Source organism: Peromyscus maniculatus, chromosome 3 (genome assembly GCF_049852395.1).
Source record: "Peromyscus maniculatus bairdii isolate BWxNUB_F1_BW_parent chromosome 3, HU_Pman_BW_mat_3.1, whole genome shotgun sequence".
NCBI lineage: Eukaryota > Metazoa > Chordata > Mammalia > Rodentia > Cricetidae > Peromyscus > Peromyscus maniculatus.
This window is the reverse complement of record NC_134854.1, coordinates 142910546-142923682: the sequence shown is the minus strand read 5'-3', so window position 1 is coordinate 142923682 and position 13137 is coordinate 142910546. Positions and strand designations below refer to the sequence as shown.

At 37.7% G+C, this 13137-nt stretch overlaps 1 protein-coding gene across 2 annotated transcripts in view; it reads right to left on the bottom strand.

The window, feature by feature from the left end:
* The window catches only part of Kdm5a (lysine demethylase 5A), a 90277-nt gene that overhangs the window by 41425 nt on the left and 35715 nt on the right, over positions 1-13137 (bottom strand). For both annotated transcript variants that reach the window (XM_076567811.1, XM_006992262.4), the window contains exons 11-13: positions 9504-9685; positions 6165-6327; positions 2204-2323 (exon numbers count right to left, since the gene is read on the bottom strand). In XM_076567811.1, the coding sequence (XP_076423926.1) occupies positions 2204-2323; positions 6165-6327; positions 9504-9685 (465 nt within the window). The remainder of the gene's footprint in view (positions 1-2203; positions 2324-6164; positions 6328-9503; positions 9686-13137) is intronic.

Here is a 13137-nt window from a genome sequence, read left to right as displayed (position 1 = left end):
TGAAATCACTAGAGAATATACTTTGTTTTCTCTAACAGTAAAATAAAATTAGCGACTATAAATGATCACTTTTCACAAATCAAAAGTAGTTGAAGTACAGCATGGCCTTAGCAAGCACAGGCCTGGGTTAGAATGGCATCACCAATAAAAACAAACTCAAATACAAAGTCTCCTTAAGATGGAATCTGAAAATTTCTACAGCCAGTTTATAAACCAAATTATGACAAACTACACACACTCTCTCATTTCATATTTCCTATACTCAGTGAAAACATTATGGTGGTGAAAGCTATCTTATTTAAATTTGAAAACTGTAACACAATGGAGGAAAATAAGAAAATGGACCTTTAAGAGTCTTTTAGAATTCTCTTCCGTTTTGAGAAAGGCAGAAAGGAATAAGGCTCACAGAGTGTATGAGAGAATTATCTGAATCAAAGTGTAGTTGTACCCATTCAACAACCCAAGAAAAAATGTATTTGAACTTGTAGATAGCAACCAGTTGTCTAGTAATGGCATACAGCTCTTTTGTAGCTTACCCTGTACCCCTTCAGGGTTTCTGACACCGTAGCCCAGCCTGACCTCAAACTCATGGCAATCCTCTTGCCTCAACCTACCAAGTGCTAGGATGACAGACATGAGCCACAAGGCCTGGCTCACATTTTATTCTTAAACATTTATTCTTTAAGCATTTCTCACATAGCTACAATACAAAAGCAAGTAGAACCACCAAACTAGGGTTTCTGTAGTCCTTAATTATTATAACATGTGAAAAAGCCAAAACTGATACTTACTGCAACTAATAAAAAAGTTAGCCCTATAGCCCTAGAGACAAAGCTGTTGTTAAGTTTTCATTCGTATCATAACCTTTATCTTAAAAGTACTAACAACTCTCAACTCTAACATTTAACTTGTTCAAGGTTAGTAAGTCAATCTATTAGTGTCTTGACACACAAGGTGAAAAAGACTTAGGCCCCTGGGGCTGATGAAATGATTCAACAGGACAAGGCACTTTGCTGCCAAGCTTGATGACCTGAATTCAATCCCTGAGACCCACATGGTAGAAGTATAACCAACTCCTGCAAGATGTCTTCTGACCTCCACATGCATGATGTGGCACATATACCAAATGTAAAACAAAACAAAACAAACAAACAAACAAAAACCACTAAAATTGAAAGTTCCTCAAGATCAAATATCAGTATTAGCTAGGTATGGTGGTGCACACTTTTAATGCCAGCACTCTGGAAGATCCAAGTTTGAAACCAACCCAGTCTATATAGGGGGTTCCAGGCCAGACTACATAGTTAGGACTACATAGTAAGACCATGCCTCAAATAAACAAATAATAGATAGATAAATAAATGAAGTCCATATTAGTGAGTATGAGTATGTAAAAGACACTGAAATCATTTCAACTCTTACCTGAATCATCCTGCATCCTATCTTATACCTATCCAGCATTGTGTAAATCATATTATTAGCTATTTTTCAAAGAGCTCAGGCCCAAAGCAAACCCTTAACTGAATCCTAATTACGCTGTATTATATGATTCCATAGCCAAATAAGGAAGGAGTTTTATATACTGAACCAAAAGAAGACAACTCACCGAGCCCAGAAGTTCAAGGGCAGGGTAGACAACTCAGCAAAGCTACACATCAAAACACAAAATACTACCCACTGTATTACTATATTTTCTCTGTATGATTATGAAATGTAGTAACAGATTAAGTTATCCACAGAAAAAGGTAAGATCAGTGTTACTAAAGGGGTTCCCCACCAAAAATGTTAAAAGGCCAAAGAACCCAGCATCAATGGAGAAGAAAAATAAAGCCAGTGTGTATTAAGTATTCGATCTTTGGCAGTCTTTTCTCAATCATGATGCAGCCATAACTAATTGTGTTTTGATACAGCAATTGTTGCATTATCATTCATACATTTTAAGATTCAAAAGTGCTCAGAGAAAATGAAGACAGAGGTAACATGTATTCCCCTCAGGAAAAGAATAAACAAATAACTGCCCATTTAAATGCAAACATACCAGGGAAAATAATGAATAAACAATGCAATGAAATTTCTAAATTCCAATAGCTATTCCAATAAACCCTGAAATACTCATGGACCCAACCAAAACCAAGCTAAGTAAAATACTGCATTTTATAGGGGTGTTAGTAGACGTACAACAGCCACGTGCTATAGAACAGACCCAGTCAGCAGTACAGAAGTTCACAGCTTCAGCAAAGTTGTATCCCTGGTTAAATCCAGAGTGATAGGCACGAGGAAATGTCACAACGAACTCTCCAGCACACTGATTAGTCCTGTACACCTAAATGCAAATTAGGAACAGGGATTAAAAGAAAAAGAAAAAAAAAAAGAAAGACAGGCTCACTCAGATAATTTCAAAACTCTTTTCTAAAACTGGAAATAACAGCACTTTACCTTCTACATATCAGAAATAATAATAGGATTTAAGAAATAGCTAGAACTGCTGGGCAGGGGTGGCGCACACCTTTAATTCCAGCACTCGGGAAGCAGAGGCAGGTGGATCTTTGTGAGCTCAAGGCTAGCCTGGTCTACAGAGCTAGTTCCAGGACAGCCAGGGCTACACCAAGAAACCTTGTCTGAAAAAACAAAATGAAACAAAAAGCTAGAACTGTTTTCTTAAAATTCTGATTAATGTTACAATATATAACAAGAATTAGCAGCCAAAAGAAATAAACAAAAAATAGTACACTCTTTCTAAGTTAAAATTTCTACACTTAATGGTCAATGTCTATAATCCTAGCACTTGGGAGGTAGAAACAGGAAGAACACAGAATCCACATCATTCATTGCTACAGGCTTGGGCCAAATAAGATCCTGTTTAAAAATATTTTTTTCTTTAAAAACTAAGAAAATCATTTTTTTTGTTATAAACAGAAATCAATAATTAAATTTCCTATAATCATGTAACTTTTGTTTTGTGATAATACTATGCGTATCGTTTAATTAATTTGAATATCAGTTTCTTTTTTATATTTATTTATTTATTTATTTATTTATTTATTTATTTATTTATTTATTTATTTATTTAGGTTTTTCAAGACAAAGTTTCTCTGTATTACAGCCCTGGCTATACTGGGACTCTATCTGCAGACTAGGCTGGCCTGGAACTCAGAGATCCACCTGCCTATCCCTCCAACTGCTAGGATTAAAGGAGTGTGCCACCAAGCCCAATTTAATACTAGCTTAATTAGGACTTTAAAAAATATCTTCTGGCAGTGTAACCAAGTGATACATGTCAGTTTTTTTATTCAGACAGAATTAGTATGTAAATATGAAAGCTATTTCAAGACAGTGGCAATAATTGTTTTAAGTAGGTTTAACTTTAATAGGCCAAGTCCTAGTCTAAGTACACCTTTTGAAGACAACAGTAACATAAATTATTTTATCTACCTTTGCATTACAAGTATATGAAGTAAATGTGGTAGCATAGTTATAAACTCAGAACCTGGGAGGCAGAAACAGGAGGACCACAAGTTCAGTGCCAAACCTGCACAAAATAAATAAGTTCTGAGGGAATGTAGCTCAGTGGAAGAACAATTGTATAATGTGTACAAGGCCCTGAGTTCCAGCCTCAGCAGCTCAAAAAATAAAGAAAGAAAAGTTATAACGAACCGCAAATTGTATGTAGCAAGTTTATATAGCAAATTCCAGGCCAGCTGCTACTGACCAAGACTAGGTCTCAAAACAAAGCAAAACTCAGTCACAAACAAACAAACAAAAAAAGGAAAAACAAATCTGAGTTAAAAGGAGATTCCACAGTACATTTCTGTCATTATCTCCCCTCCCCCAACACACACATACAGGGTTTCTTTTTTGTTTTTTGAGACAAGGTTTCTCTATGCAGCTTTTGAAGTCTATCCTGGAACTTGCTCTGTAGACCTTGTTGGCCTCAAACTCAGAGATCTGCCTGCCTCTGCCTCCGGAGTGCTGGGATTAAAGGTATGCAGCCACCACTGTCCAATTATCATCTTCTATATAAATACGTAAGTTAAACAAAACAAAATGAAATATAAAACCTGAAATCTCTTGGGCATGGACTCCCTGACTGGCATGCAGTACCATGCCCAGCTTTAAAAAAAAAAAAAAAAAAAGAATCCTTTCCTAATTATCTTTAACTGTCAACTTGTCACAACACTGTCACCTGAGGAGTGTGTCAACTGAAGAATGTCCTAGAATAGACTGGCCTATGGAAGAGGACTGTCTTGATTAATGTAGGCTGGCCAGTGCACTACCCAGCTCCCACCATGTGATGGTACCGTTCCCTGGGAGATGGTCCTGGGCTATATAATAAAGATAGCTAAGCATCAGCCTGTCTTAGCCAACAAGAGGTATCTTCCATGATTTCTGCAGTAATTTTTAGCTTTGATTTCCTTGGCCAGAGGTAATGCTGTGTTGTAACAGCAGTGCAGGGTTCTCTTCAGCTTCCTGCCTTGATTTCCCTCAATGATGAACTTTGTATGATCTGGAATTTTAAGCTGATATAAACCCTTTCCTGAAGTTGTTTTGATCAGTTTTTTTTATTACAGCAACAGAATGAAACAAGAACAGCTATCATTTTAAAGAACTTGATTAGTCTAGGTAAGTAGGGAGAACACAGAACATGAGATCTGGGAGTCATGAGATAGTTCAATAGGTATAGGCCCTTGCTACCACTACTGATGACCTGAATTCTCCAGGACTCACATGGTATAATTAGAGAACGGACTCCTATAAGCTGTTCTCCAAACTACTACACATGCACCATGGCACAACAAGGCATGAAAGATGGCTCAGCTGTTAAAGGATAGGCTCACAAACACAAGCACAAAAAGCACAAAAGAAAATGCAATTAAAAACAACAACAACAAGTTTTAAAAGGGGCTGGAGAGATGGCTCAGCAGTTAAGAGCAGTTACTGCTCTTTCAGTTTCCACCACCTGTTGGCAGCTGACAACAAACTGTAATGCCTATTTCAGTGTCCTCTTCTGGCCTCTAAAGGCACCAGGAATGTACACAGGGCACATACATACATGAAACAAAACACTCATACACATAAAATAAAATAAACCTTAAAAAAATTCCCTGCTGGGCGTTGGTGGCGCACACCTTTAATCCCAGCACTCGGGAGGCAGAGCCAGGCGGATCTCTCTTGAGTTCGAGGCCAGCCTGGGCTACCAAGTGAGCTCCAGGAAAGGCACAAAGCTACACAGAGAAACACTATCTCGAAAAACCCAAAAAAAAAAAAACACCCCAAGGGCTGGAGAGATGGCTCATTCATTAAGAGCACTTACTGCCCTTGCAGAGGACCCAGGTCAGTTTCCACCACCTACATGGTGATTCACAACCATCCTCATCTGCAGTTCCAAGAGATCCATCCAAAGCCCTCTTCTAACTTCCTCAGGCACCCACCATGTATACGGTGCACATACATACTTGCAGGCAAAACATTCATATACATTAAGTAAATCTTTAAAAAAATTTTGAAATCGCAAACAATTGGAAAATATACACAATATACATTTAAATATATGTGTGTGACACAGAGAAACGTGTGTGTGTGTGTGTGTGTGTGTGTGTGTGTGTGTGTGTGTAAACTGTATGTCTTAATGAAAACAAAAATGTATTTTAAATTGAATGAAAATGACCATACAAGATATTTTTAAAAACTTCTCAAAGTCACAAAGAGTTGGGCATGGTGATGTACACTTTTAATGCCAGCACTTGGGAGGCAGAAGCAGGTAGATCTCTATGTGTCAGAGTCCAGTCTAGTCTATACAGCAAGTCCAGGCCACACAGTGAGAGCTACCAAGTAACATTCTATCTAAAAACAAACAAACAAACAAACAAACAAAACCCAACAACAGAAGCTTAAAAAGAATGAAGAATTAACAGTTTTTATTAAAAAACAGCCTATTCAAATAGGTAGCTGTAAGACATAATATATGATTCATACTTTAAAGCATCCCTTCTTAATCAGATTAAAGTTCTATTCAAGGTATAAATTCTAATTCATCTATACTACAGGGCCTTTTACACAGTTACAAACCCCCTGCCCAAATCAAAACAAAAACACCCTTGTGATTATATCTAATCAAAAGCTAGAAAATCTTTGAAAATGCTGAAAGAAGACACAAAAAGACTCACAGGCACACCATGCTCCATGAGCACATTTGGGTTCATGATGGTTACTAACTGATGTAGGAGATCAGGCTGTGATTCAAATAATTCAGGGGCCAGCTCCCTCATCACCTCCTCCAGTTGTTCTGCAGCATGAGATGGTACACCATACCATGTCTTTGGCTCGCCCCTAGCAAAAGAAATAACTGTTTAGCTAGGTAGAACATGGTACCAATGAAGCCAGGGTCTTTCATTCAAATCCACTAAATTATAATTAACCTTGTCATATTCCCGGCCATAGGTTATATGGCCAGAATCCTGGCAACCATCCCATAAATATATGCTACTATTAATAACAGGAAATAAGGCAAAACTATATGGACAAATAAGATACACACTCACTGCCACTGGGAAAATAATCCAAAACACATGAATAGGGGACTAGTAAAAGTACCTTTTGAACAAAAAATACATTACATGGAAATCACTGTTCAAAAGGATATGAACACACTCACTGCCTTGATTCCCAGAACATGAGTCTTTCCAATTACCATCATAATGGTTAAAGCAAAGCATCAATGATCTCCAGAATGCATATAAATAACTTCACTAAGTTCAATTTTCCCATTCATGAAAGTTAATACTACAAACTACTTAAAATTTTAAATATAGTTGCCAACAAAAATACCCAAACCCTGGCATTGTTAATCTATTATATTTTAGTGGATTAGAGTTCATTTTGAATACTAAATAGTTATAAACTATTAGGAAATAGTGTTGGCTAGGTTTTACATAAACCTAAAACAAGCTAGAGTCATTTTGGAAGGACTCTAAATTGGGAAAATGACCCCACCAGACTGACCAGTGGGCAAGCCTGTGGTACATTTTCTTGACTGACGACTAAGGTAGGAAGGTGCAGCTCACCGTGGGTGGTACTACCCCTAAGCTAGTGGTCCTCAGTGCTGTAAAAAAGCAGGCTGAGTAAGCCATCAAGAGTAAGCCAGTAAGGAGTACTCCTCTACAGCCTCTGAATAAATTCCTGCCTCTAGATTTTTACCCCGACTTCCCTGAATGACTGACTACAAGCTGTAACATGAAATAAATCCTTTCCTCCCCAAGGTGCTTTTGGTCATGGTATTTTATTACAGCAATAGAAACTCTATTTAATTAATCAAGCTATTTACAAAATAGCTATACTTCCTAATTCTCTTAATTCAGAAGACTTCAGATGTCAGATCCCTGCTCCCTACAGGATTTACTGCAATAAGAATGTTTGGGGATAGCCGGGCAGTGGTGGCGCACGCCTTTAATCCCAGCACTCGGGAGGCAGAGCCAGGCGGATCTCTGTGAGTTCGAGGCCAGCCTGGTCTCCAAAGCGAGTTCCAGGAAAGGCGCAAAGCTACACAGAGAAACCCTGTCTCGAAAAGAAAAAAAAAAAAAAAAAAAAAAAAAAAAAAAAAAAAAAAAGAATGTTTGGGGCAGGAGACTAGAGAGACTGGTTGGCAGTTGAGAGTACTTGCAGCTCCTGCAAGAATACCCAGGTTCAGTTCCCAGCATCTACATAGGGCAGCGCACAAGGGTCTGTAACTCTAGTTCCAGGGGACCTAAGGCCCTCTTCTGACCTCCACAGGCACCTGTACTCTTGTGGTGTATGCGTGTGCACACATACTCACTCACACATGCACAGATTCATATACATACACATAAACAGAATAAAAGAAATCTTTTAAAAAGCAGTATTTAAAAAAATGTATTTTGTAGCCAGGTGGTGGCAGTGCATATCTTTAATCCTAGCACTCAGTAGGCAGAGGCAGGCGGATCTCTGAGTTGAGGCCAGCCTGGTCTACAAAGTGAGTTCCAGGACAGCAAGGACTAAATAGAGAAACCCTGTCTTGAAAAAACAAAAACAAAAAAAACAAACAAAAAAAAATTTTTTTTGCTTGGGCTGGTAAATCAAATAGATCCTAATCACATATGACCATAAAGCACTTGAAATGTGCCTACTCCAACCGAGGTAGTAATTTTCAATTTCATTTACTCTTAATTAGTATTAAAAATGAAGACAGACACACACACAGACACACACAGACACACACACACACACACACAAGACAAAAAGACAGCCAGCTAAAATAGTATTAGTACTAGAAAAGGGATTGGTTAAGTGAATAAAAATCTTTGAGATTAAAAAAAAAAAAAAGATTTTATTTACTGCTTACATTTTAGGTATTTTTAGAGGAAATGTTACTAAAATGAAAAACATTTCAAGTTCCAAACACCAAATCAAATCTTTCAACTATAATTTTAAATATCCCATTTTGCCTGACAAAATATATCAAAACTGGAGGAATGGAGATGACTTAGTGGCTGAAATCACTATTGTTTTAGAGGATCCAGGTTCAGTTCCAAGCACCCACATGGTAGCTCACAACCCCCGAAAGCTCCAGCTCCAGGTGATCTGAGCACTCTTCTGATCTCCACAGGCTTATACACATGTAGTACAAATACACATACACTCAAGACACACACATATATACACATAAAATAAAATATAAATTAAAAACACATTATCAAAATTTGGCTGGAGATAGAGCTCAGAACTTCAATACTAACACGAACAAGGTCTTTTAATCCCTAACAAGCAAAATAAAAATCATCATTAATTATTTTCTCATAGACTACACAAGCATCATTTAATTTGGTTGAGAGCACTAGATGCTCTTGCAGAGTGTCTGACCCCATGTGGCGCTGCAGCAGAACTGAACTCTGGTTCCAGAAGACCCAGTGCCCTCTCCTGGCCTGTGTCACTGCACACGCGTGGGTCCAGACATACATGCAGGAGAAACTCCCACATACATAAAATAAAAATAACAAACAACATCTCAGAAAACAAACCAAAAACCAACTCTAGCCTCGGGTAATTAAACACACTTTCAGAGAAGATGGTCTGGGACAACTCCCCGCCCCTCCTCAATACACTATCTTGCTTTTATGTAAAAATACTTTCAAAGCTAGTTCTCTGTAATATATGAGCTATTATTATTACATCTTAAAAATAAAATATCAGGCCTAGTGTGGTGACACATGTCTACAATCCTAGTACTCTGGAAGTAGTAGAATCAGGAAATCCAGAAGCTCAAGTTGAGCTACACCTAAATTTGAGACTAGCTTGTCTCAAAAAAAATTAAAAATTAAATGACAACAACAACAACAACAACAAAAACCAGAAAAACCAGGGATCAGGGTATAGCTCAGTGGTAAATCAAGTAGTTGGCACATATGACTCCCTGGATTTAATCTGTAATACCAACCTCCCCGGCAAAAAAAAGTCACTAAGTACATATGATATAACAAGATTGGACATACCAATGCAAGTAGTTAATGGAATAGCTCCAGTGATCTTCAATATGCCAGCAAAAAGAAGAAAAACACATCCCCACATACAGCCATGGCACTTTCATACCAGAAATGTCCACATTAATATGTGCAAGAACAGACTGTTCCAGAACAGGCATGTTATTCAAATTCCAACCAGAAAGTGCATATTCCTATAAAAGAAAAAAAAAAAAGTTAAACAAACAAACAAAAAAATCAGAGTTTACAAGTGTTAAGCAAAAATCTTAAGAGAATCTTTCTAAAAAGTCAAATATTTCATAATACATACTATCATTCAGTGCATACAATCTACTCTTTGTAACTCACAGCAAATCTACAACTCATCTACTAATCTAACTAATGAACCTACAACTAATTTAAATAAATATTTGGTATCTAAATATCTACACTAACTTTTCAAGGTTCTAAAGACATTTCCTGTTATTTCTAGTTTACTCTGAAACACATGAGCAAAGTTACAGTAAAAAAGTGTGCCCCATGTAAGCAGATTGCTTTTGTATTTCTACTGTACCCCAGAGCAGCATAACTTTCCAGAATGATTATCACAGTATACACAGTGCTAGACACTGACAGGATATATAATCCTGAATTTATAGCACTACATGAAGTTGGTATAATGCAGAATGTCATTATACTATCTTCCTTCACCAGAAATACATCAGGATAAACTGGATAAAATTTAAGATTAACAAAGAAACTCATGGAGCTGGAGCAAAGGCTCAGTGGTTAAGACCACTGACTGCTCTTCCAGAGGACCAGATTCAATTCCCAGCACCCATATGGCAGTTCACAACTGTCTGCAACTCCAGGTCCAGGGGATCCAACACCCTCACACAGACATGAATGAAGACAAAACACTAGTGCACAGAAAAATAAAAAATAAACACACACATGAAACTTATTTCATAGATGAACTTGAAAAACATGAAAATTCCTAGTTTCTAGAGACAGAAATGAAGCAAACACAGAATATAAAAGGTATTGTCAGCCAAGCACTGGTGGCACACGTCTTTAATCCCAGTACTGTGGAGGCAGTCAAGCAAATCTTTGTGAGTTCAATGCCAGCTCAGTCTATACAGCAAGACCTAGGAGATCCAGGACTATATAGAGAGACCCCGCCAAATAAATAAATGAATGAATGAATGAATGAATGAATGAATGAATAAACAGTTGGTAATTGAATGTGGATAATGCCAGCCCAGTCTATACAGCAAGACCTAGGAGATCCAGGGCTATATAGAGAGACCCCACCAAATAAACAAACAAGCAAACAAACAAATAAATAAGTTGGTAATTGAATGTGGATATAGGTAGACAAGCTATTTTCTTTTTTTTTTTTTATAAGTTTCTATGAGAACAAAAAATTTAAACTCTGAGTGAAGTGGCATATGCCTATAACCCCAGCATCTAGGAAGCTAAGGCAAGAGGATCACAAGTTCAAGGCCAAGAAAAATTGTATAGTGTAATAACCCTGCCTCAAAAAAAATAAAAATAAAATTAAAAAATAAAAAATCCCAAACCCTTAAAGTAAGAGGGAAAATAAATTATCCATCACAAAGCTAACCAGAAAACTTGTCAACTCTAAGACAGGTATCAGAAAGTTACATATAAAACAACATAAAGAATAGAAACCAAGCGCCCCCAACCTAAGACAGAGTGCCTGTGTGGCCTGGGCAGGCATCTCCATGACAGGTAAGGAGACCTGCTGACATCCCACGCAACCTAAGTCAGAAGCTCATTTTTTAGTAAAAGGGGGACCTGTAGGGCCCTGGTCCCCATTTTGGATAACTGTTGCCTTGCTTGCTGACCTTGACCTTGATATCCTCCCTATGCTAATTCCCTACCAGGTTCCACCCTCCTGAATGCTTAAGGGAAGTTTCTGTCTGTGTATCCTGCATAATGAGCATTAACAGCTTAGATGCAAGACTGTAAAACATCCAGGGAACTTCTGTCATCTGGGGTTCTCCCATTGTGCTGTAAGCCTGTATTTAAGACCTCTTCCCTCCTTCAATAAACAGCATTCGGCATTAAAAAAAAAAAAAACAAAAAAAACAACAACAACAACAAAAAAAAAAAACAAAAAACAAAGAATAGAAACCAGACCAAGCAGTGGTGGCACACACCTTTAATCCCAGCACTGGGGAGGCAGAGCCAGGCGGGTCTCTGAGTTCCAGGCCAGGCGTCAAAGCTGCACAGAGAAACTCTGTCTCAAAAAAACAAAAAGAAGAGAAAAAAAAAAAAAAAAAAAAAGAAAGAAAGAAAAAAAGAAACCAGTATTATAGCAGTGCATGCCAGTAACTCCAGCAAACAAAAAGTACAGGTGAGATGAATCATATCTACATGGTGTGTTTTAAGTCATCCAGGAGTACACAGGGAGACTCTGGCTCCAAACAGAATTTTAAATGAAAATTAAGGAAACGACAAAAGTATACTTTTGTCAAAGGGGATAGAATATAAAACTCCTACATACATTTAATTAAGAATAAATCTCAGTGAGAAATATCAAAGAAGATGGGCAGTGGCACCAGAAGCTGAAACTGGAGAGAATCCTGAGGTTGAGGAACTACAAAATGGTGAGAAAGGCAAGAGGGGGTAAGACATTTCTCCAGCACTGGAATAAAAATTCTAATATGCTAAAATAAAAAAAAATAAAGAAAAAAAGAAATTGGAGGCCAGGTGGTGGTGGTGCATGCTTTTTTTTTTTTTAAATGATGTATTTATTTGCACTGATGTTTGCCTACATGTGTGTCTGTGTAAGGGACTGTTTGCCTACAGTCCTTGGAACTGGAGTTACGAACAGTTGTGAGCTGCCATGTAGGTACTGGGAATCGAACCTAGGTCCTCTGGAAGAGGAGCCAGTGCTCTTAACCGCTGAACCACCTCTCCAGTCCCGGCACATGCCTTTAATCCCAGCACTTGGGAGGCAGGGAGTTCAAGGGATACTATTCACTAGTAAACCTAGCTGAAGAGAAAAGGTCTATAAAAAAAATTATTAACACAAAGCAATTGGAAGAGAATACTTTATCTTCAAGAGTCAATGAAGAGTAATTAACATGGGTTTGAGGTATAGGAAAAAATCATGGAAAAGCAAGGACTAGAGTTGAGTCTTGAAGGATCTAAGTTTGAATAGGGTACTAGAGGCATTGTTTAGTGGTCTAACACATACTTAGTATATACAAGACTCTGGGTTCCATTTCTAGCATAAAAAAAATTTTTTTTTAAATTACCATTATAGGAAAGAAACAGACTTTGTGTGCATCACACAAAGTAATGATGTAATCACATCACTTGAGCTAGAAGCAAGCAAGAGGATCTAGAGCAGTGGTTCTCAACCTTTCTAATGCTGTGATCCTTTAAAACAGTTCCTCAGGTGTGATGACCCCCAACCATAACATTATTTTCGTTGCTATTTCATAACTAATTCTTCTACTATTATGAGTAGTAATGTACATATTGGTGTTTTCCAATGGTCTTAGGCGACCCCTGTAAAAGGGTCACCTGACCCCCAAAGGGTCTGTGACCCACAGGTTGAGAACCACTGATCTGGAATTTAAAGTCATCAGTTAGTTTCAAATTCGTGGTAAATATTGGTTATCTTTCTAAA